The following is a 24,415-nucleotide window of genomic DNA, read 5'->3' as shown; positions in this document are numbered from 1 at the left end:
ATTTACTGGGCCTTTCTCTTTAGCCTCCATTTCCTTCTGTGGCTTTTGCTCATTCCCACAGTGTTTGACTCTGGGGACTCTGCCTCTTCTGTTAATGTTCCACCACCATCACTCTCTTCACGGGGACGTGACGATTCCCTTTGTACTCCTCGCCCAGATGGGATCAAGAACTATGTTGCCTCCTGATTCTTTCTTTCCATGGCTGCTGCTACTGTTACATAAAGGGACCTTTAAGACCCTCTGGGTTTGACGTTAAAAATAATATAATCTCCCTAAGAATATGTTAAGTTATGAAGAAACTCTAAATGCATATATGGTGCTATTCTTTACTAACAGAAGTATGGTCTGACAACAGTTGACATCTGTGTGGAGTGTGCTGAAGATGCTCAAATCTCCATGGAAGTGTTATATGATTTCATCAACCTATTTGGTAAGGAAACCATTGTTAAAATTTGTGATCCTCTTGTTGTGCTGTTATTCTAGCAAATGGAAGAATATCAAATGCAACACAAGAAGGGCAACTGAGTAAACGTGACTGTCTAACCTGAAGTGCAGTGCACAGACTATTGTATTACTTACCTAGAAGCAGAAGAGGATCAAATCTGTATACACATACACAAAGTCACAGATGCATGCACACACATACTGAAGTGTTTCTTCTGCATTATTTTGAAGAATAGATCTCTCTAGACAACGTTCAAGGACTGCCATGTTGCAGCTCAGAGAAATGAGTCCTGGCCATTCAGGAGAAACTGAGAAAGCAGTGGTTCAAAGCTGACTACAGCCAGAGAAATCACTTCAGAGAAACCACATTGCTGCCTATAGCCCTTTCTGAAGAATGTCAGGAATCAAATCAGAAGGCACAAACTTTACTGAAGAAAGTTAAGTCTGGAGGTGAGACACCTTGAGGAGATGAGACTCACGTATGATGGGTGTATAACAGCACCTTGCACGCTCCCCTGTGAAAGACTTATGGCACTGCCTCTCATCCAGCTTCCAAGCTTGTTTCCTCTGTGACTGCCTTCCCCTACTTTCAGCACAGCTATTCCTAACAATCAGATGGCCTGCATTACTGAAATGGGAAAAGAGGGAAAGAAGGAAGGGAAGAGCTTCTAGTGCTCTCTTGTTACTTAGTTCATCTCCGTTGACTCATGACCAACACCTCCGCTGATATATGCCTTTGCTCATTCTGGTTAGGTATCTCAGCTGTAATCTATTGATCATACAAATAACATTTGAATGCGTATCCTCTCACTCATTATGATGTGATCCTTTCTGGTTTACTTATTGCTTGGTAATAAACGTTTCCTCTGCACGTGATAAAAAATGTGTTAAATTACTGGCCCCAAAATAGTGGCTGAAAATCAGTCAGGAGAGGCTTTTACTGCCACACTGGCTTGAGATTGAAATGTTTAATACAGTAGCTCTGCTAGGAATAAGTTAGGCTTCCTTACTAACGTAATAAAATGCAGACCATCCTGAGGGGATGAGGGAGTTGCATTCCAAAACTTGCACTGCAAGCAACTGAAGTTTAATGGAAAACTTTGAAAAGATTCTATTAAAAAACAATTTTCCTTCTATATATCATACACTCTGTTTTATGTTTTCCCTGTTCCCTTCTTTTTTCCCCTCACTGGCACAAAATCAGGATCTTTGTTTTGACAGAGCTAATCCACCCGTGCTTTCACATGGGCCCTCAGGCTTCTCACCTGTAGAAAGATCCATGGGAGCAGCAGACTATTGAGTAGATGCCACATGCTCACCTCAGAGGGAAGAAATCTGTGGCCTCCCGGAGGTCTGAACTCCAAACATTGTGGTTCCTGAAGACTCAGGGAGAACGTGAGCTATGAAGCCTGTGTAACCTCCAGTAACAGCTCTTCCTTCTGTATTTCCTTCTGGGATTTCCCTCTCCTGTCAGCTGGGCTTCTCTTTAGGAGCTGTGCTGTGTTGCTGCTTCACCACAGCTGTGCTGCTTCCGTGTTTCTGAAGGCTGAAAGGAGTAGCCAGTCAAAAATTCCTACCCACAGACTTTGCTGGTGAGAAAGCTTGAAAGTAGCTTGAAACCACTGCCAAGTTTGACAGCAAGCTTCAAAACAAACTGGTACAATGTTGAGATCTCTCTGCTGCTTGTGAGGAAAGACCAGGGAAGATGTTACAGAGTGAAAAGTGATGGAGAACGAATTGCTTTATGGCTCCATCAGGCAGTGTGCTCAGAGTGGCTAACAACAGGCACAGACCTTGTTGGTAGAGTCTCTGCCTAGCCAACAAAAAGTAGCAAAGTCAAATTTATATGTTCAGGACTTTTTATACGAAACAAGCCTGAGAAGTAATATAATTACCTTCGGCACTGGTCATCACCAATAAAGTAGCAAGAAAATATTTCAAAAGTGTGGAGATAATGAAATCGTGATCATTTTGTGATAGGGAGGGTTTGCTCGTGGTCAAGGCCAGTGTTTCTCTTTAAAGACTTGCTGATTCACATCAGAGGTCTCTTTGTATTTAGCCGAGTAAATTTCAGTGTTGGCTTGGGCACAGTAAGGTAAGTTTGTCATGAAGGAGAACAAACCTTGGCTCTGTATCCTCACATCATCTCATTCCACCTCACCCAGAATTAGGTCATTCTGACTTTACAACATCCATGTGGGTTCCTGTGGCTCCCAGGCAAGGCCAATATGTTGTGGAGTCACTATGTCTAGTACAGGAAATTTTAATTCACAGCATTTTAATTCAGGAAGATTGAATTTAATGTATAGCCATGCCCTGAAAGAGCCTGGATCCTTCAAAGCCTTGAAGTACAGCAAGAAAGGCTGATGACAGTCTTGGGTCTTAGCTCCTGTGTTGCCAGTAGGAAAATTCCCATTGATTTCACCGGAGCCAGCACTTCACAGTGTTTTCAGGCTTTGTATTTTCAGGCTCCGTATGATGTTTTACAACTGAGATCTTGCACTTAAGAAGATTAAATGACTATGGCACCTTGCAGAGTGCCACTCATCAAAAGCTTTCTAGGCATGAAGTGCAGGCTAAGACAAACTGTTCAGAGATCAGCGATTAGTAGCCAGGTTTCTGCCTCCTGGCTGATTGCTGGGTCGCTATTGAACTGTTACACTCACTCCCTGATCTGTTGAATCTGGAACAGGACCGTGGCAGTGTTGCCACTGCTGTCAGACAGCACTTCTCTGTGCACTGATGCCCTCAGGGTTGAGACGCTAGTTGGGCTTCTGCCTACCATTGCCAATGCCACCTTAGGAAGGTGTGGAATAAAAGCATATGTGTACGAAGAATTGTAAAAGCAGGTACTGTCTCTTTAGTATTGCCAGGATGCCGTGCCAGGGCAATTGAGCCAGGACCAAACTTTTGGAATTGGGTGTATGAGCTCTACCTAAATCATACTTTAATGTGCCTACATCTTCCTATGGGTCTGGGCCAAGACCACACAGGAAGTCATAAAACCAGGAAGAGAGTGTTTTTTTTGAACAAATAAGCTGGCTCTTCTGTCACTTCTTGCAAGTCCCGTTATCTCTGGTGAAGAGCAAAGTGTGAAGTATCTGAGATGAAATGCAATGTGAGTGTGTGACAGGCTGAAAGTACGACATGCTCACTGTGAGCCTGACTGCTGAAATGAGATTTTGGCTTCTGCTTTGTAGAGGAAGCAAGATGAGGAGTTAGGCTGTTTTCTGAGTTGCAGTCTCCTGTCTACTCTTTCTTTTACTCTCTCTATTTCATATTCCATCTGGAGCTTGCAACTTTTTAAATGCTCTGCAGCCACCTAGAGGAAAAATATGCTTGACTGTAGTTAATTGCATATGAGTTAAGCCACGAATTGCAATGTGCAAAGTTTAAGATTACGAGTTTCTAAACTAGCCAGCCTGTTTATTATTATACCACAAGATCTCCTTGGAAATATACACAGTGAATCATCATCAAAAGCTGAAGATAACTTCAGAATATATTTATACAATGGAAATATTTCCTGCATCCTGTTCTTTGTGCTTGTTACTGAGTACGACGTACTTTTATGATAGCGTGGCAGGGCCATAGTATATTTAGTTGGTAGAGAAAAGGAGATTTCCTGTTTTGAATTTTCATTTCAGAAGATTTAAATCTTGTGGTATTTTATGTGGCTACTTCATGACTATGGCAATATCTGGATGGTTTGTGTTGCTCTGGGGCCATGACTTTAAAACCTCTGAATAATTTTTGAGGTTCTGTCAGGGATGTTGGTAAACTCTTGGCAAAACTCTGGTTTTTCTTGGGTGAGAACTGTCACACAGAATACACTAATGGGTACTCTGTCTACTACAGTGAAAGTTAATGCAGTCATATTAGATTCACTTAGCATAGTCCTTGTTCATTTGCTGTGTACAAAACACAAAACCAATGTTTACTGTTGGTTGAAAGCATCACTCAAATGTTACTAAGTCAGATATTAAAACATGTCTGTTCTTTTTTCCTGGATTGACTGTTGTTTTCTCTCTGTAAAGATACGACTATTCAGTCTCCACTTGAAGAACTGAAGACTGGGTAGAATCTTTTTTATAATTTCTTCCTAGACACAGAGAAAAAGAGAAACATTTGTCAGTTATATACAAAAACTGCAAAATGAGATGGATTTTCCAAGTTAGCTACACCAGAGTATACTGAAAATCCCAAATTCACATTAGCAGCTAAGTGCTAAGCTAAACTTGTGCAGGTAGCAAGCAGAATGGAAATTTAAAAGTACTAGTATGCATATTCAGAAGGTCCACTAGGACATTTTTTCTGTATTTTCATCTCGTAAGAGACTTTATATACACATTTGAGTGACATTTGAAATGCTGGTATGATGTGATCAACTGAAGTGGTGTGAATACTGCTGTATTATGTTAAAACAGGATAAATAATAAGAAATCTTACTGGTTTAATAAATTCAAAACATAAGACTGTGAAGTTTGGGAATATGTCTAGGTTGTGGCTCCTGAGAAGACTTGATGAGGTTCTTGAGGCAGAAAACAGGTTGATGTGGTTGAAAGACTCCAGCAGTGTTTACAGCTTTAGCCAGAGAGAATGAGTAATGAGCACATGGGCTGCAGTCCTTAGAACACTGGGGCCATGAAAGTTAGGATTTTTTGCTAGAAAATCCCATAGGAGTTGACTTTGAACATTAAGATGTCAGTGTGCCAAGACTTTTTGCCAGAAAACTTTGCACAAATACCTGATCAGCCGTAGCATTAGATATACCACTGCTGTAATTTTCACCAGTTCTCTGATGTATATTTGCAAGTGGATGATGATGGGTATAAACTAAACTAAGATTAACTAAATAAATACATATCTTCAGAGATCAGGTTCCAGCTTTTGAACCTACAGTGTCAGGTTCTAGGTATTTCTAAATTTTCATCTGTTTTTTTTGTTGTTGTTGTTGTCGTTGTTGGTCTAAACTCTTTATTGCATGTGGCCTCTTTATAACGATTTTGGAAACTCTGTGTTCTAGAGCAGAGTTACGAGGGTTCTTGTTTTTCACAATTAGATGTACAAACTAGGCATACTTTTTGTAGTAACGCCACCAAACAAAGTGGAACAACTTGTTTCATACTGCTTGAGTAAGCAAGAAAAAGAAAGCAATTATTGATGAACATGTCTCAGCGTGATACTGGGCCACTCCTTGAAATGTATTAAGAAATACATGTTGTATGTCTTCCTTTTGATAGTGATTCTGGATGAAAAATTTTGACGTGTGCAGAGAAGTTGTTTTTAACTGTTTCACTTTGAGGCATATGTTGTATAGGAAATCCAACTAGATTCATACGTACAGGTATTTCTCTTACGTGTCATGACTTTAAAAGTTAAACCCTGCGTGGCTCAGCACAACTGTGACAGAATAATAGAAAGGAAAAATTCTTCCTCTTTCTGAAAGTGAGTGGGACTGAAAGGGATCAGTTTTTCCAGGGTTGCAGATGATGCTTCTCTATTCTGTCGGAGTTTTTTGAGCAATAATTTGCTCTCTGTTAAAGTAACAAGTCAGCTGCTCGACTGCACTGTAACCTTCATCTCTAGGAAATATTCTGAGTCATACAGATGCTTCTCAGAGCCCAGCATGGGACTCCATTGTCTTCCTCAGTTGTGGCTCGGCTTTTTCCCCATGGAGGGATTTAAGCCAACCTTTCCATTCTCAGGATCAGAAAGAACATTTAAAGATGCAGAGCCTGTATGGATCCAAGTACAAGATAGAAAAAGACTACTTGACACACACTTGGAGAATTATCATGCAGAAGGAAGTAGGGAGGGTTGGTTTTCTGTTTTGTTTTTGTTTTTTTCCACCTTCTCTCCTTTTAAGTGCCTTTACCCTGTTATTACATAGTCAGGGAAGATTATAAATGGGATGTCAGGCTAGAGGTGTCATTAGAACTTCAATTTGATATCGTTTTAGACAATTTCCTAGAACGTATCATTGTTCTTTTTACCATATTCTTCTGGGTAACGTTGGTTAAGGCAGTAAAGCACAAATCTGGCACAGCATGCTCTTTATATAAAAGTTAAAAATATACACAGAACACTGTTTTTGGCATTTTCAAAAGGCTTTTGGATAATACATTTGGCAGCAAGCAGTGTAGGTTTATTGTGCTATTGTGCAGCACAGTATGCTTTTTCAGAAGTCTGTATGGACCTTCACTTCTTCAGCGTCACTGGAAAATGTCGTTTTTGCTTACCCTTTGTGAGGAAAGTATGGGTTCTGACTTCTTTTAAAGGAGCTGTATATGCAAAGAAATCAAAATTGAATTACTGTCTGTCTCTGCTATGTTGGAAATTACAAACAATAATTATCACTTTCATTTAAAACATCCTTTTCCCAAGTCAACCCTACTTCTCTAAACAACTGCTACAGTAGAGTGCCTTGGCAAGGCAGAGATGGATGTGGATATCTTGTGTAATTCTGTTTAATTGACTCCAAGTGCCAAGTCTATATCTGGAGCAGGAACACTGGCATCCAGTTTAATTAGAACTCTTCAGTGTGTGTGCAAAATGGGGGCCGTGCCCAAAAGATATTAGATCATACAAAGCGTTTTCTTCTTTTGGTGAAGTTACATATTTTATTATTTCTTTCTTCTGGGATTCACACAGCAATGCAATCCACAGTTGATTCAATTTTACAGAAAAAAAAAAAAAAAAGAGGGATTGGGATGAAATTTGAACTCATGGTTCAAATGCCCACTGTTGCGAATTCCTATGCAATCTGCCAAAAATAATGTTGATATTATCAAGCATTATGGCCAGGACTCTTCTTACATGAATGAGATTTCCCCATGGAAAACATATGCCTGCAGTAGATCTGATATGCAGTGCTCACAGAAGATGTGCTGTGGTTTCCGTTTCTGTACCCACGCTTATAGGTTTTATTTGTTTATTTATTGAGCCAGATCAGTGATAGGGGAGTTCTTATACCATGGAAGGGATATCCAGTACAAAATGCATGTAGGTTGCCTGCCGCTTATTCTGGACACTTTTCCACTTAACAGAAAATTGGGTTGAAGCAGTGATGACTTAATGATTTAGATGCCTTTCTTAGATCTCAGATTTAAGGAAATGCTATCATTGTTATAATGTGTAGGAAAAGCACAGAGAATGTGCAGGTACAGTTATCCAGTTATGTGGTCTTAGAAAAATATAATCCATGAGAATGACTGTCCATTGCATGAAACAATCTGTCCCCTAGGCAACTGCTTTGAATGAATGCTCAGCTGATGTAAGGACTTCTGTATTTTCCACAGCCTGCAAAATTACCTCCTTCATGAATTGTCTGCTCCTTTTGAATTAAAGTCAGTAAGTTCTGGAGAAAGTGAGAATGATCTCAAAGCTCTGATCTCAAGCCTCAAAGCTATAAAAAGTCTCCAGCTCTAAATAACAAGCTTCAATACTTTAGAAAGGTTAAACATGCAAAACAGTTTGCAACAGCATGAGCTATTGCATTGTATTTTGAAGTATGGTTCGTTTTCTATTAAAATCACTTCTCTAGCGGGAGAAATAAGTAGTGGCAATTTATTGAAACTTGGTGGGAAAAACAACCCACACAAACTTTCTTGTAACAATGTACATACAGACAGGAGCCACTGGCTTTATTTTTTCCTATAAATGGGGAAAATCTGGGATTAGGAAAAACGAATCCTGAGTTTTGCTCCTGAATTGTGAGCACTCCATTGTGACTTTAGGAATACAACCCGGCTGTTGTGTAGAGTTTGGCTGTTTTCAAAACCAGTGCTAAATTTGGCCAACCTTGTTCTGAAACTCCTATTTGGCGTACTGTACGTTCTTCTAAAACATCTCTCACAGGCTGGTGGGACTGGAAATTAATCCTGCTCTCTAGGCAAATGGCCCTTCAGGCTTCAGAATTTCTAAGCACACAGCTTATTTCTGCTAAGAACAAGCATCTTCAATACCTCATGCCTCAGTTTTCACACACACAAAATTGGGGCAGTGATGCACCCTTTCCAAGAGCTTTTGCAACGTCTGCTGACCGAACAGTGAAGGGGCCATGATTTTTTTCTGCATGGTGCCACTGCCTGAAGGCACCAAAAGGTTTGAAAACTGTACTACACCACATTCTTGCTGAGAAATGAGAGAAACGAAATGAAAAAAAGGCACTGTCCATCCTAACATGGCCCGAGTTGCGTGCACTCCAAAGTGAAGAGGACTGCTGATGTTCAGCATGTGACACCAAACATCTGCACTTTCAATCCTGCATGTCACAAAGGCTGTAGGATTCACTGCCGTGATCTTCCTTCCTTCTTCTTTTTCATGTAGCACGGGACTCAGTTCTTTGCCCTTTGTGGGACTTGGAGACTTTCCATGGTTTAATGTGAAAAAGGGCTGTTGCCAAAGGAGCGTACTCATGCAGTTCACTTTGAAGATGTGGAAGCAGCGTGTGTATATATGTGTCTCCCTCCAAGGTGTGTCCCTCAGCTGCCGGATGCCTTCATTTTCATGGATTTCCCTTTGAAACAGTGATTATAGGCACCAAATTAGCGGCATCTCTAACGCAGACCCTGCAGGCAGCGTAGGCAGCATCAAAAGGAATCACAGCAAGGCTCGTAGTGCCAGTGGAGGATTGAGAGGTTGGCTGTGCTTTGGTATTTATTCAGAGCCAGAACTCCAAATAACATGCTTTTTGAAGGAGGGCTCACAGGAAGAACAGCACCTTTTCCCTAGTTGGACGTGAACAATGTCAGAGCCTTTTATTCATTCAGTGTTCTTGAGTGTTCTCACTAATTATCTCAACTACTTTGCCGAGAAAAGGGCTGAACAGCAAAAGCCTGCTGTTGCACGTGTTCCACATGAAAGTATGTATATGAGTACCTTACTCTTGCAATCGGGATTGATCTTATCAAGAGAGTTTGAATGACAAAATGCTTCTCAATGATTTCACTGTAGGAAGAGTTAAGGCTGCATGAAGTATCCTGTGTGTATTTTCATAGTCAGTAAAATGGCTTCATTTTATAAGTAACTTCCGCTGCAGTCTTCCTGTGGGATTATTTTTTTATGACTTTAATCTTTTGATGTTTTAAATGTACTCTCTCTTAGTTAACTAAAGCAAATGGTGTGGTCTTGGAAAAGTCACAACACCATGGAAGACCCAAAGTTTCCACCAGTGGACAGTATGACACAGTGACAGTAGAGCTTCATTGTCAGCTTAATTCCAGGTTTTTAGTAAAAGCACCTTTTTTTGTTGTTTGAACAGTCAGGTTAGAGTACAAAACCTCTGCATACATGCAGTTACAGTCACAGAATCCGTTTATCAGTTTCAGAGAAGGAATGAAGAGGAGGCAGAATTTAAAGAAACAAAGAATTCTGAAATGTGCCAATACGGAGGTTAAAAAAAATAAAAATGTAGGAATACCAAAGATTGTTGAAAGAGGAAAGGATTAGGACAGCTTACAAGAATAATTTTGCAAATGTATCTTACGAAGAATCCCCTCATAGCACTCTGATTTCAGAAGTGATATAACAGGCCCCCTTTCCTCCCCATCCAACTGCCAATCCATCCACCTACAATTGATGTCAGTGTATTAAACTTGCCACCAATTAATTTCATAAAAAAATATATATATTGACTGACTAAACTTGGTATGGTTTAGTGAATGGTATGATTGGTGAATGGAATGGTATGGTTATAGTTTCTTTTACTATCATTTTTCATAATCATTTACCCTTAAGAGTAATTAGCAGTTGTAATTCATCCATTAAAAAAAAAAAACTGTTGTCTGATGATTTCTCCTTGGCCAAGCCTTGGGAGCGAGCCCAGCAGTGTCACCAGAATAAAACACTTCAGGAGAACAAAAAAAACAATTAGCTAAAAATGAAATGAACCAGAAAGCGCTGAATGTGTCATGCTACTTTCCTTCTTGGACACCCATACTGAACTCATAAGCAAACAATGCTGATCTCAGACAAACTGGACATCTTTCATTCTGGAGACCGTTTGGATGCCCATGGCTGTTTCTATGCCAAGGGCTAATGATACAGCATAGAGTGCATGCAGAGGCTCAATGTGTTTGCTATGCTGCCATCCCACAAACTGTATGCAGTTCCCTTGCCTCTTCATTCTCCAAACCCTGCCCAGGACAGGTCAAAGTGAGTGCTAGCCTTGCCATGAGCATGCCATTAACTAAAAAGAATGAGTGACTGATGTGAACCCAGAGGTTTCCTGACTTGATACAAGAACTTGAGCTAGATGAAGCTGTATAAACTCATTGCAGGGGGTAGCATCCCACTCTGAGTAATGCTGAAAGATGTATTTGTGCTCTCAAAAACAGAGTAAGTACTCAGGTTTTGGGTTTTGTAATTTCTAAGACAGGAATCGTGTGAATGTGTTACCAGGCTGGCGCTGGCAAGCATCGCTAAAGACCACTAAATTTTAGTGGAGAGCCACAAAATGTGACTGATAGATAATAGCACAGAAACAAAAAAAATGATGAAATGATATTTTGATAACTGACTGTGGACATTATTACAGATGTTCTTGGTGATAATGATTTGCGACAGTAGGAAGCAAGTATGTCCTTATCTGTAAAATGAGGCATACAAATCCTAAATGGCATGGGAGCATGAAGTGGTGCCTGCTGTGGGCATAACAGGATGCTGGTAAGAGACTACAGGCATACTGTGCCGAAGGAAACAGTGTGAATTTAGTGTGTCACATTAAAAAAGTGACCCTTTATGCTTACATGAGGTCTTTTATCAGCTAGCAATGACAGTGTCAAGGGCATTGTTGATCCATTCCTTACAGCTGGGATACCCATGCAGCAACTTCTGGTACTGGACAAGATGTAAAAGGACCTACCACAGAACTAAATTGAAGTTCAACTACAGTGTCTTGGGAAAGTTTATTACAAGTGAAAATCACAGGTCTATAGATGCAAACATGCTATAGATTCAATTAAAAGTAATTCTATATGCATATCATGTATGTATCAATAAGTGCAGGACAGCTCTTTTTACACTAGCACTTATGTTGCTTACTCATTGCATTGAATTTTCAGGTAATTTCATGATGGAGATTCATTGAGAGGAAAAATGGTAAAAAGTTGATGGAACCATTGGAACCATCAGGCAGAACTGAATATATGAATATATGAAAAGTTATTGAAATAGACAGGTACTCCAACAAGGGCCCATTGTTGGATGTGAAGAAGCTTGTCTGTGTTTGACAGCAACTAAATGTCTCTCCTAGTTTTAAAGAAAGGGCTCCCAATGACTCCAGAGTATCCTATGGGCACCAGGGCTGTAGATAGATGACTTTGTCTGAAATACTTTCTCCTTTTCAAGCACTGGCTATGGGGAATGTTTCTGGAAAAGGCAGCTCATATCCATCCTTTTCCTAAAGACAGTTGAATCTTTGATCTACAGCAACAGCAATTAATATGGAGAGCTCGCATGCAACTTCAACCCCTAGTTCTAGGGAGGCCTCGCAAGCGTTGTCTTATCCTCTCAGAAATGGATAGAAGACATGGATTTGCAAGGTTCAGGAGGCTCCTATCTATTGACCCCCAGGATCCAGAGCACTCGCAGGAAGGCAGAGGAACCGAGGCTCTGTTTCTCCAAGAGCTGAGTGTGTCGTCTCACACCTTGTCGCTGCCTTCATGCAGAGCAGCAGATACTTGGCAGTTCTGAACTTACATTTCCGTATCTGCAGAATTTTGCATATGCAGAAACTGTCAACTGCAAACCTGCTGTCTCTTGCTAGCTGTATTTTAGAACTGTGCCAAATGGGCATATGCATTCTGGGTGAGCTAACTTGGAGTATAGTGGTGACACACGCTACCAGTTTTGCTTAGGGCCATGTTAGCAGCTTTTCTCCTGCCATGTTTTTATGGTGATTGCATCTTTCACAATGTAAGAAGATGGTGCTATTGACAAGTGCCTATACAGTTTCCTAGCATAAGAACTACTCAGTTATGCTGCATCAGCCCAGCTCCTTTATAAAGTTTGCCATTCAGCAGTACTACAGGTTAGAAAACACATATACACGCTTTGGGGTGTTCAGAGTCAGGAGAAGCTGAAGGCAACCTGGGGAGAAGGCACCAGTTCTCATGGAAGGTCATGTACTCATCAACTGCTGAAGTCACCTATTTAGCACTGCTGTCATAATTACTATTAATTCTATTACATTATTTCTTTCCAGGGAACGAGAAGAATCTTTTACTGTGTGTTGATGCAATTCGTTGCAAAAATGGAGCTTGCTTCCTCCCTCTGTGGTCTTAATGCTCTCTGTCTGACATTTTAGTTATTATTCACACATCTCTCTCTGTTCCTGTGTGGTTCTCTCCTTGTTGCTCTGTAGCTCTCTCTGCATCAAAAAAGAGATGAGCCCTTTGCATTTGGCAGCACAAAAGCATTTACCTTTCTTGCCGCTTAGCACAAATTTGCTGTAGCGTTGAGCTATTGAACTCCATGTGACTGGGAGAGTACAGGATTCAAACCTCAGTGAGATTTCTGCAAAATCTGTCCTTGCTTATTTGTTTTGGGGCTTTGTTCTCCAGGTCATGCGTGACAGACATGTGTGAGTGCCCAGTCCATAAAAACTGCTTCTGCGAGTCGTTCCTGGCCTATGCTCGAGCCTGCCAGCGGGAAGGGCTGAGAGTGCAGTGGATACCTGAGCAGCACTGTGCAGGTAAGCATTTTGCAACTGCCTCTTTGTAACCTTGTGCTTAGGTTAACAGGCTCTTTTACCCGAGGAGGAGGTTCATATATGAACAGGCTAGGACTTTGAACTATCACATATTAGAGATGTTTATTTTGTTGTAAAACTGGGCACTTTTAATCCCATCTAGCATAATTTTACATACTTTCAGAAAGAAATGTATGCCTTTTCCTATTAGGATCGTTACGCATTTGGTTGCAGGTGTTGTTTCTTTGGACCTACTGCTAAATCACAGCTGTAGTTCCCTAGACAACATATATGTATGGTTGCAAAAGGTTCAACAAGGGAAGAAGAAAGAATGTCTTTAACGGGGATATCAAAAGGCAGATAGGTGTGCATTAATCTTGGTACTTGGACCAAATTCTGCATGTGATTAGGACTGCGTTAATTGCAAGTAATTGTAAGTAATTGTTTCCATGAGAAGTGGTCGCATGTGGTCATCGTCACTTGAAGTAAAATACAATATTGCAGATGAATTTTTCCCCTGATGATGATCTCAATAATTTAGGATACTCTATAATGGCCTTGGTATGCCTGGAAATGTATTCAGATTTATGTAAAGCAATTTGAGTTGGAAAAATATGAGAGAAGGATACTCAGTGCTGGTCAAAGAGCACTCTGTGGTCAATTTTGGTGATTGTCTGTGGCTCAGGGTCTACTCTCTCATCTTCAATTTCCTTTCCTGTTGAAGACACAATAGCAGGAATGGGTGAGTGACAGAGCAAATTACATTTGATCGACTGTTCCCAAAAGGCTCATCTTTTCTTATGACAGAACAGAATAATCCAAACAAGGTGTCAGTAAGTGAAAGCACTGTTCAAGGATGTGGTCTCAGCACTAATAATGTAAGCAATTTTAATCTATTGATCCAGTAGCAGATACATGCAGACCTTGAATTGAGCAGCCTTTTTTCCCCTCCCCTCCCCTCCCCTCCCCTCCCCTCCCCTCCCCTCCCCTCCCCTCCCCTCCCCTCCCCTCCCCTCCCGTCTTCTTTCCTTTCCTTTCCTTTCCTTTCCTTTCCTTTCCTTTCCTTTCCTTTCCTTTCCTTTCTTTCCTTTCCTTTCCTTTCCTTTCCTTTCCTTTCCTTCCCTTCCCTTCCCTTCCCTTCCCTTCCCTTCCCTTCCCTTCCCTTCCCTTCCCTTCCCTTCCCTTCCCTTCCCTTCCCTTCCCTTCCCTTCCCTTCCCTTCCCTTCCCTTCCCTTCCCTTCCCTTCCCTTCCCTTCCCTTCCCTTCCCTTCCCTTCCCTTCCCTTCCCTTCCCTTCCCTTCCCTTCCCTTCCCTTCCCTTCCCTTTTCTTCTTCACCAAAGCATTTCAGAAGGACCTCACTGTTGCAGATGATGTAAAATGAATACAAACTCCAGTACTTCCCCTAAGGAGTGTGTAAAAGTGTTGACATATCATGACTTCACTAATTGAGTCTTCTTTTCACATTTTTTCTGTTGTTCTACTAAGGTCAAGAAAAGTTCTTGAGAGAACATTAAGAAGGAATTTAAACATATATCTTCCATTAGAGCTAATGAAAGAATTTTGTAAATTCACCTGAGTTTTTTAACTTTAGTGCAAGCTTATGGAGAGGAAAGGGAAATCTTATTAAGCAGAAAACAGGGACTAGCTGTATGTGATCAAATACCCTCAAAATACTTTAGCATCCAGTGTCAAACAAGTAGCACAGTGTGTTCTATAGTGAGTTGCACAGTAAGCATTAAATTAAATTAAAGTGCATCCACTGCATCCGTAAAATGCATCCTTATGTTACCTGTGTCCAGCACCAAGATTTTATTTTTTAATTTACCTTTTTATTCTGCAGTCGTAGTTACAGTTGTTATGTCCTAATGATGGATGAAAGTTTTTGAGTATGAAAAATATATCCATAATAAAAAGTTAGCTTTCTGTGACTTTCATTTCCTTTTCGACATTTCATAGCTGGTGGGATACCTGGAAGAGCTGTGTTCTGATGGAAATTGAGTATATTTATTAGTAAAGTTAGGTTTTAATTATTCTATTGTGTGTTATAAAACCAGTTCTTGTGTGGTTGCCAGTTCCTGTACATTGACTGCTGTACACTTAGCTCATTTTTATAATCTTTAGAAAGCTTGTGTTTGGATAGTCAGCCAAACAGGATGCTCGGAAGGCTGAATTTCCTACATGCTCTTCCTCCTCCCTCAGTTCAACAGTGTATCCTCCTTCTAAGGCCTTGGCAAAATATTTGAGTGCAAAGCTTGCTGGCCTTTGAGGTTTTCTTGGTAAAGGGAATGCCAGTTGTTGTTTAGCATGGGCATGGCTACACAGAACAAGCACACAGGGACTATAAGAGAGTGCTAAGTGCACATGGTAGCACCGATACACTGAAATGCTCCAACAGCCTCATAAAACTGAATGATTTTCTGCTTTATCCCTATGTGATTGAGGAGGATGAGGCTACACCTGATTTCGACTCTTCTCTCCTGGGTCTCCTACTTTCTGCTATTGAATTTTCTAGCCAGTCACTCTTTCCCTGCTACAATCTGCTTTTCCTTAATGATTTTATTCTGTATGTATTAGAGGGAGAAAGGCTATTCTGACTTTTCAGTGGAAACTTCTTAAGCACTGAAAATTGCAAAGATCAGCACACGTGTATCACGAGTTTAGCACCCAGACCTGTTGCTGAACTTCAGGCACCATGAGGGATATCTAAATTGAATGTCCTTAGAAACACCATGAAAGCCCAAATTGTACAACATCAACAGAAGAAGCTGCAAAAATAGTAGCTCAGGAATTTCTGTGGAAATTTCATTTCAACAGTCCCTGGGAAGCCTACTGCAGAATGCCTTTATTTTTATTTTTTAAACTGTTGATGAAGTGGAATGTTCTAGATCAATCGCACCACATGTTAACAACCAAAGCATTCAACAATGGAAACCATCCAGGGAACTTAAACAGCAGCCATTGTACTCTTCTGATTTTTCCCTTGACAGTGAGCTAATAACACCGTTATGAAGTGACTACAGCAGAGAATAAAGCCATTATATCTTCTACATAGCGTCTCAAATGGAAGGAGGTGTCTGCAATGCAAGAGGGCCTCTATCCACGTGTAGTAGAGATGGGGAGTACTTAGGGGCACCACAGCTGCTGACGGCAGCCTGTCATATATACTCTTCACTTTGGAGCAGAGAGGAGCAAGTGGAAAAGAGCTCTTAAGCCAATTTTCCTCAAACCTCCTGGCTAAGGCACCAAGCATAGCTCAGGTGGAACAAATGGGCTGGCTACTACTACTGTAAAGCTCTGTGGGTTGTGTACAGCCTTAAAGCTTATGATCACAGACCTTTTAAATGAACTCATGTTGTGCTATGAACATCTTGGTCTACTTTTCTACACAATTAATGCATTTACAAAATGCATTAACAAATATGTTTGCAAATCTTCTGGAAGTTCTGTGCATTTTTGTTTCTACTCCACTAGAAATTTAATCTCTTAACACACTACGGAAATGCAGATTTTGCAGTGAATCTAGCAGTGTACTATATGCTCAATTACTGCTTGTATGCTTGTCCAACCTTCTAAATTTCCCCTTTAGTTTAAATTTCATTTTAATTTTTTTATTTTGCTTATTCCCTTCTTCAGTGCACACAGAAGTTATGCAGAGCAAGATAGAAATGTGTAGCTAGAAAAAAATGTCCCCAAAAGATATATACCCCCAAGCAGAACAAGCTTATCTCAAATACTGCTGAAAGATGATTTTCCCATCTTATTCTAGATTGATGTTCAGTAAGAGGTGTCTCTCAAAGTTCTTGAGTAGTTTGTTCTAGAGTTTTCATACACTTACAGCTAGTAAACTTTATTTTCTAAGATCTACCTTATATCTATCTAATATTCATCTCTTTAATTTGCTGTAATTCCAGGATTATTGGCTGCTGTACTATCCATTTTTTGTCTGTGCATCCTGAAAATGTTGCATGCGTTCTTCTCAGAATTCCTTCCTTTTTCAGTGCTCCTTTTTGCATGGGTATAAATGCTGTAAAATGTGTAAGAAGTAAAACTTGCACTGTTTCGAAGATCACTTTGTTACTGATGAAGAAGAAAGAACCCTTAAACTAATGATGCCTTAGCACTAAGACTTCCACCATCCTTCCTGGTACACTTTAAGAGTTCAGTATTTTAATTATTTTAATCTGGTGTTGTTTCTTTTTTCCTGCATATTTTCTCTTTGTGAGTAATGTCAGTGCTGTAGTGACACTCTAAGGCTACTCCACACATTGAAACAACATTTGTGGTGCATAACAGAACTGTTCTTTAACAAAATCTGGACCTCCAATCTCTCTCAAAATTGAAGAAATCTTTCTAAAGTAACCATCTCTCTGTAAATAGTGATAGATGGTTCTGGATGCTTGAGAGCCTGTTACCATCTATAAACTATTTTTTCAGTATTTGTTTTTGCCATCAGCACAGCTGTTAGAAAGAATAACAGGCTTTTATTCACTATTGAACCATGCATTATTCTCCATACTAAAAAGGCAGGATATAAAATGTTAAGAGTTTAAATATTGATCTGGTGGGCTTAGAGTGCTTTTAGCTGAAACCTCAGTGTTCTTTTACGCTGGAAATCCATTGAACTGTCAACTGCATAAATCAATGAAGAGATACTGGAATCATTAAGTATGAGAATCTTCATTCTCAGTGATCCCTTGGTAAAATAGCATGAAGGATGGAAATCATTGATTTATATATATATATGTATATATATATGGAACTGCTGAATTAACAGCATTGTTTTGATATTCTGCAATATGCAATACTGAAAGTATAATCTTAGAAAGTCTGTTGTGGTGAATGACTATCTTTTCTTCCTGTAAGACTGGAACTGCTAAGTGTGTCTAGCCATGTAAATATTTCAGGAATCCTTGATAAAAGGTATTACATATAACAAATATGTAAACAGTGTTAAGCATTAAATAGAAAACACTTCTGCTTCTAGACAGAAACCTTGTCAAACTGCTATAGACTGCTGGTGTTAAAATTCCCAAATATTTCGAGACTGTTAAGAACCTGATGCCTTTTTCATTGGGAAGTTTACTGTCTTTATATCTGCTGTGTTACGTCACATCGCATTTCATGCAGCGGAATCTATTTATAAGTAACTTTTCCTCTAGGTGATCATAATACCAAAATGTTCTTTTAGATGCCTTCAGTAGAAAGTAAGCAATTAAATACATAATGTTCCTTGTATGACTTTATGTAATGTGCCTCTTTTTGTTTCTTTTCACTGCCTTTCAGCAACCCAGTGTAAACACGGTGCAGTTTATGACACGTGTGGCCCAGGATGTGTCAAAACATGTGATAACTGGAATGAGATCGGCCCATGCAACAAGCCCTGCGTTGCAGGATGCCACTGTCCAGCAAATTTAGTTCTTCACAAAGGAAGATGCATCAAGCCAGTCCTATGTCCTCAGCGATGACATTTGTTCTCTCTCCATGGACACTAACGTGGCTGTCACTGACCCATCTGATGCTCACAGACAGCAGAGGACTGCAGCTGTTCGTGCGCAGGTTCTGCAAAGTACAGCTCTACTTACAGAGTGTAAATATGCTCCTGTGTGTATTCGTGTGTGTTTATGTATACACACGTGGCCCCAACAAAGATATATAAATGTATACTGTGTGTATGTAGATACACATATCTATACACAAGTGCCCTAAACATAAGTACGACCCATATATTTATATATATGTACACACACACACAGATATACATCATTTCTATATATCATAGAAGGACGAATTATTATATGTATATTTTTTGCTATAAAGTTTATGTATTATTACTTCTAAAACCCTTATCTGTAAGTCATTGTATAAATAAACCAGGTGTTTTTAATATAATACAGTGGCATGGAAAGATTGGATGACTTTGCCATTGCATGAGTTTGTCGTTTCCAAGGAAACTTTTCTAGGGCTGCAGCACTGCCAGACTGGATTAGTTTCAACACAGAACCCGGATTTACGGTTGTACGGGAAACACATTTCTCTGGAGATGGAGGATTTATCTGGGAATATTTCATGCATACCTTAGAGCTGCATAGTGATTGGTGACAGTGCTTAATCACGCAGAGAAAGCTAGGGATCGGCTTTTACGCCTTACTGAAATAACTGTGCAAAAGGATTTCCAGCGCTGATTGGCCAGGTGCCAGCGGAGAGAGATTTCTTTCTGGAATGGCACCAAAGAGTCAAGGGCCAGATTTTCAAAAGCCTTCAGCACCCAGCAGCCTGCTTTGAAAATCTGACCACTTCCCATTTCATATCCTAAAACCCCGTTTATGTTGTTGTGCTTGGCAGTAGCTGTGAATACACAATAAGGAGCTTGAAGAAAACACTCACACACGTTTTAGCCCCTCTAGCATGTTCTAAACTGCTGGGCTTGTTTCATATTTCCCCCAAATACTATGCAGAAAGCAAATCCCTCTGTGAATTAAAGTTTTTGATTTTGGTGTGCCTTAAAACATGAAATAATACTGCATTTATTAACTAATAATAATAACTAATTTAATTTATCAGCGTGGCGAAGAAGAAAGACAAATTCCCCTTTCCAAAAAACAAACAAACAACAGAAAAAAAAAACAGTAGAGAATGTCAGATACTAATTGGAGAACTGCAGTTTATTTCCTTTCTGGTCTCTTTTACCGATTTAGGAACATGTGGGCTCTGTGAAGTTTGCACGATTTTTGAAGTGTCCCAGGGGAGAAGCAGTAATATGGGATTTCATTAGAAACTGTTTAAAAAGCCATACAGCTTTCTCAAGTCTGAAGGGAGGGGGAGTAGGGGTGTATTTTTCTTCCACTGGAAAGCCTCCTGTAGAACCTGATGGCATGTTCTCCGGAGAGGACAGAAATCTTCAGGCATCTGATTGAAATTTGTAATGAAGTAATATCCTCCCACACAGCTACTTCCACTATTCCATTCGAAACTGCACATTGTAATGTTGTAATGCCTTGAACAATTTTCTCCTTTAATTCACCCTCCAGGAAGCTTTGCAGGATCTGAGTTTGCAGTAAGTGAGTGGATGCAATGCATTTGAGTTACACAGTTTTCTGCAGTCCTATCCTGGAGGAGGTTGCTGAATGAGCACAGGTAGGGTAGGCATCCCACTATCCAAAATGCTGTACCACTATAGTGTTAAAAAGAGCTGGGCAAATAATGCCAGGGGCATTCCACGGATGTTTATCCAAATTTGAATAAAATCAGCTTGCTCTTTTTATGTCCCATTTTGTGTTTCTTTTCTTGGAACAATCAAATAATTCAGTTTTACTGGCAGAGGGGGTTTCAAAGCCGCATACACAAATGTGCTGGAAAGCAGAATTGCAAATGTGCAGATCCTGTCAGAGCAGGAAACTCCGAGGGCTTTATGCGGCTCATGTGATAACTGAATAGTGGAGCTGAAATGTAGAACAATTGCAATTGGTCCATAGAGTTAAAGCATAAAATTGTAGTCGTTAAAATAATTTAAAGCATCGGTTTGTACTGCAGAACATTTCAGCCTGTGAGTTTTAGGTGCTGAGATATGAAGTCTTAACCAATAAAAAGGTTATTTGCCCAGCTCTAGGCTGGGATTGATTTTCATTGCTGATTGATTTTCTTACTTACTGTGTTTCCAAAACAAAAATACATGCACAGTGAATTGCATAGATGAAGAGTATGCAAAGGTGTCCTCTTTTCTTCTCCTGACTAATGAAGGTGAGTGAAAGGTGAAGGCAGAGCCCTCCAGCTCTCTCAGGCTACTGATAGCATTCAAGCAGTGCTTAATTGCTGCCAGGTGAAGAGGTGATGCAGACTATCTGTAGGATGAACTCTTTATTTTTGAAATCCTAAATGCTTCGGTTTGAAACCTGACCTATAGGTCATGTCAAAATGAGGACTCATTCCTCAGCATTGCTTTTCTACATCTGTCTAATTGAGGGCAGCCCCCTGCTTTTTGCTTCAGTGATGTAAACCGGGGAAGAAAAGAAAGTGGTTTTACCTCTAAGCTATCTGATTGTGCCCTAGGGCTGTGGTGCTGGGCTTTTTCCTCTGAACTCCAATTACTGAGGCCATGGTAGAGCTATCATCTGCCTAGCTCATTTGTATTGGATAAGCTAAAGGAGCTCTGCTTTTCTAGAGACTGCTCCCACATTTCAGCTTGGTACGAGATTTTCTATCCCTATCTATGGGTAGTTACCCAGTGCTATTCAGGGTGCACTTGTAACTGAGCTGTTCACGCTGTATCAGTCACAGCTGAGGCTGTCTCACTCTACTCTACTGTTTGCCCATCTTCCACACTGTGCAGAAGCTGGAAGTCTACCCCAATAATAGGAATAATAAAATGGCCACAAACCTCAGAAAGTTTGGGTTACAGCCTATCTTCCTCCTCTATGCAGCATTCTTTCTCATTCTCCTCTCTTGGCTCATGAAATATTATTCCCAGTGTGCTAGGGCTGGAAAGTTCCTGCATGTCGGTGGAGATTTATTTTTGACAAAATTTATTTTGACAAAATTTACTGATACTCTAATTTTAGTACGCTATGGCAAAAATGTATTTTTCATAACAGCATAAGGCTGACGATTCATATGGTATATTCACCATACAAAACAGATGGGTTTTGATCTTGTTTGTGCTCAGGTCAATCTGTGCATGTAACTTTTTGCCGATATAAGTGAAATATATTCGAAGGAGCAGAGGTTCCAACCAAAACCTGATCCAAAAGGGAAGTCTGAGAAACTGTGGATGGACTCAAGGGAAGACTTGGATCAGTAGCTTTGCCATTAACCCGTTATGTGTTCCCCAGCAAGTCATTTAAGACTCTGTACTTCACTGGGAAAAATAAGGTATTTTTGTTTATGCACCTTTTTTCAAGTCTGTAGGTAGAAAAATGCTAAACCTCACTGGGGGAACGTCAGCAAGTATCTTACCGGGCTGTCTAGGTCTGCTTTGGATCAGGTTGTCCCATATCTCCCATATCCCTGTTGCTTCAAAGCCAGCTTTCAGTTAGCATTTGTGGAGGTAAAATACATTTACTTCCTCCTCATTTACTTTCAGTTGTGTCTATTTTTTGTCGTATATATTGAGGTTTACATAACCAAGCAGAGCAATTTGAGTTGTAGCCCAAGACCTTGTAGGTACTCCCACATCTTCCAAGAATGCCTTTCTTCTGCAGAGTTAGGTATGCACTTGGAGTAAAAATGAAAAGATTCCTATATCCTGCCCTATTCTTACATCACATAAATAAACTAAAAGAAATGTTATTCTCATCAGAATCTGCTTTGTTTGAACAGGGGGTTCAAAGGCACTGCTTAGTTTCTCCCTGACAGAAGCCAACGTTTGCAAAAGCTGAATTGATGAGCGACTGCTTAGAGTTACATTTATTTCTCCTTCATGAATAGTTGACAAGGTAACATCAGAGATAAGGGATATGTGAACAATAGCCCATGCGTTTTCAGATGGATGAGTTGGAGAAAGAGGTGCAGTCAATAGCATTTAGCCCAAAGCAGTGAGATGTTACAGGATTTCAACTGTTCCAATGAAGGGAGCATTATTCCGAGGTTTCAGTACTTGAAAAACAGGAACTTTATGTTACGTGTGCTGATCAAATGCTTGCTCTGCTATCCCTGATTTTACCATATTAGAAAGCCCTGTGGTGAGAGAGATTTCTGCCTTTGTACAAAACATCTGCAGAAACACTGCAAAGTTTCAGGACAGAAACCTAACTGCACTGCCATTACAGAATTCCTTCTCTCTCCTGTAAAGGCTGTTGCACAGATCAGTATTTCTAGTGCAATCATCACCGTGACAGCTGAGCACCATGCAGTCTGTAACAGCAGGACAGGGTTCTGCAATGAAGGTGAGGAGGTAACTCTGGATCCTTCAGCTGACCAGGCAGCTGTAGTTGAGTGAAGATGGTACAATAAGGTGAGACATAAACAGGCAGAAGGTCAGAGGCAAAAAGGAGGAAACAGTAATAAGATTTTTACATTTTTGTCCCACGTGGATATTTTCACTCTACAGTGTTAGAACCAAACCGTTGCCAAACAAAGGCAAAATTGGTATGTAGTCCCTGAGCAAAAACAAAACAAAGCAAAACAGAACAAAAAAGCACTAACCACAGTGGAATCGTACGTTCAGATCTGAACAGAACTGGTATATATTGACAGGTATATAAAAGCATAATTAAAATAAAATTAGGGGCTTCTATTCCAACTTCACAACCCCTAAATCACAGTAGTAAAAGTCACCTCAGTTAAGGAAAGGGATCTTATTTCCTGGTCTGAGAGCAGGAACATCTGCAGAATACGGTTCTCTTGCTTCCATGAGCATAACAAATGTGTTTTGGTTTCCTCCTTGATATGTATTATAGCAAGCACACAGCTATTCCCCAGTCTCCAACAGTCAGAACAAAGGCTACAAAAGCACATTTAGAAATAGTCCTGCTCCTACCTGTACGATCAAATTGCAAATTCTACCCAAAATTAAGGAGGCACAAGCTTTCTTTTTGATAACAGCTCTTTCACCAGGCAGCAGCGTTGCTCAGCATCAAGCGATATTTCTTATGAAATGTGACATTTGCCATTAGCATGACTTTACCCTTTTCACTGTGAGCTGCTATGCTAGGCTTGCATACAGGAGGAAGTCAGCTCTAATGGAGTGTGTGCGCATGGGATGGAGCGGGCAGCATCATATAACCACCGTTACCTTTGATAGCGATATGAGCTCCCCGTGGGATGCTTATACTTGAGCATCAGCGTAATTTGGTTTTGCACATGTAAGTGAAGTGATGGGAATGGAGAAATTTCCTGCCCAGACAGGCCTGCATTTTTTTCTTGTGGTGAAGAAATGCTTCAGAGTGTGCTTCAGAAAGTGGTATATAAGCCATGTAACAAACAGCTACGTAATATTTAGCAGTAATTCAGACTTATGCTCTGGAAGTAAGTGGTTGGTACTTTATTGACCCAATCTTTCAAAGCACTTAACTGTGTGCTCCAAGTTTGAATAACTCTGTTTGTTTCAATGGGGTAACATGCATGCTGATTCCTAACCACGTGCTTAAATGGTTTGCTGGGTCAGGGCCAAGGAGTTCAGCACCTGCAGCATCAAATCTTAAATCTTTCAGGATGATATTTTGTACTTCATCATTTCTATAGATCTGTTTTATGATCATGCTGCTATCTGCTATTAGAACATCATAGAAGTCAGTGCTTTCTGGAGACTTCAGAAGATCAGAGAATTATTTTTTTCTACTGAT

General features: G+C 40.2%; 1 protein-coding gene across 6 annotated transcripts in view; it reads left to right on the top strand.

Moving 5' to 3' along the window:
- The window catches only part of BMPER (BMP binding endothelial regulator), a 145,362-nt gene extending 126,332 nt beyond the window's left edge, over positions 1 to 19,030 (top strand). For 5 of the 6 annotated variants that reach the window (XM_031554058.2, XM_085226613.1, XM_085226614.1 and 2 more), the window contains 2 exons: positions 13,011 to 13,141; positions 18,423 to 19,030. In XM_031554058.2, the coding sequence (XP_031409918.2) occupies positions 13,011 to 13,141; positions 18,423 to 18,604 (313 nt within the window). In that variant the 3' untranslated portion in view covers positions 18,605 to 19,030. Of the gene's footprint in view, positions 1 to 13,010; positions 13,142 to 18,422 lie in introns of those variants that run through there. The other variant, XR_014884015.1, reaches the window with a different exon arrangement.
- The last annotated feature ends 5,385 nt before the right edge of the window (positions 19,031 to 24,415 follow it).

The sequence above is a fragment of the Meleagris gallopavo genome, chromosome 6 (assembly GCF_905368555.1).
Source record: "Meleagris gallopavo chromosome 6, MGAL_WU_HG_1.1, whole genome shotgun sequence".
NCBI classification, from domain to species: Eukaryota; Metazoa; Chordata; class Aves; order Galliformes; family Phasianidae; genus Meleagris; species Meleagris gallopavo.
The sequence above is the reverse complement of the archived record's forward strand: the minus strand, read 5'-3'. Positions and strand labels throughout refer to the sequence as shown.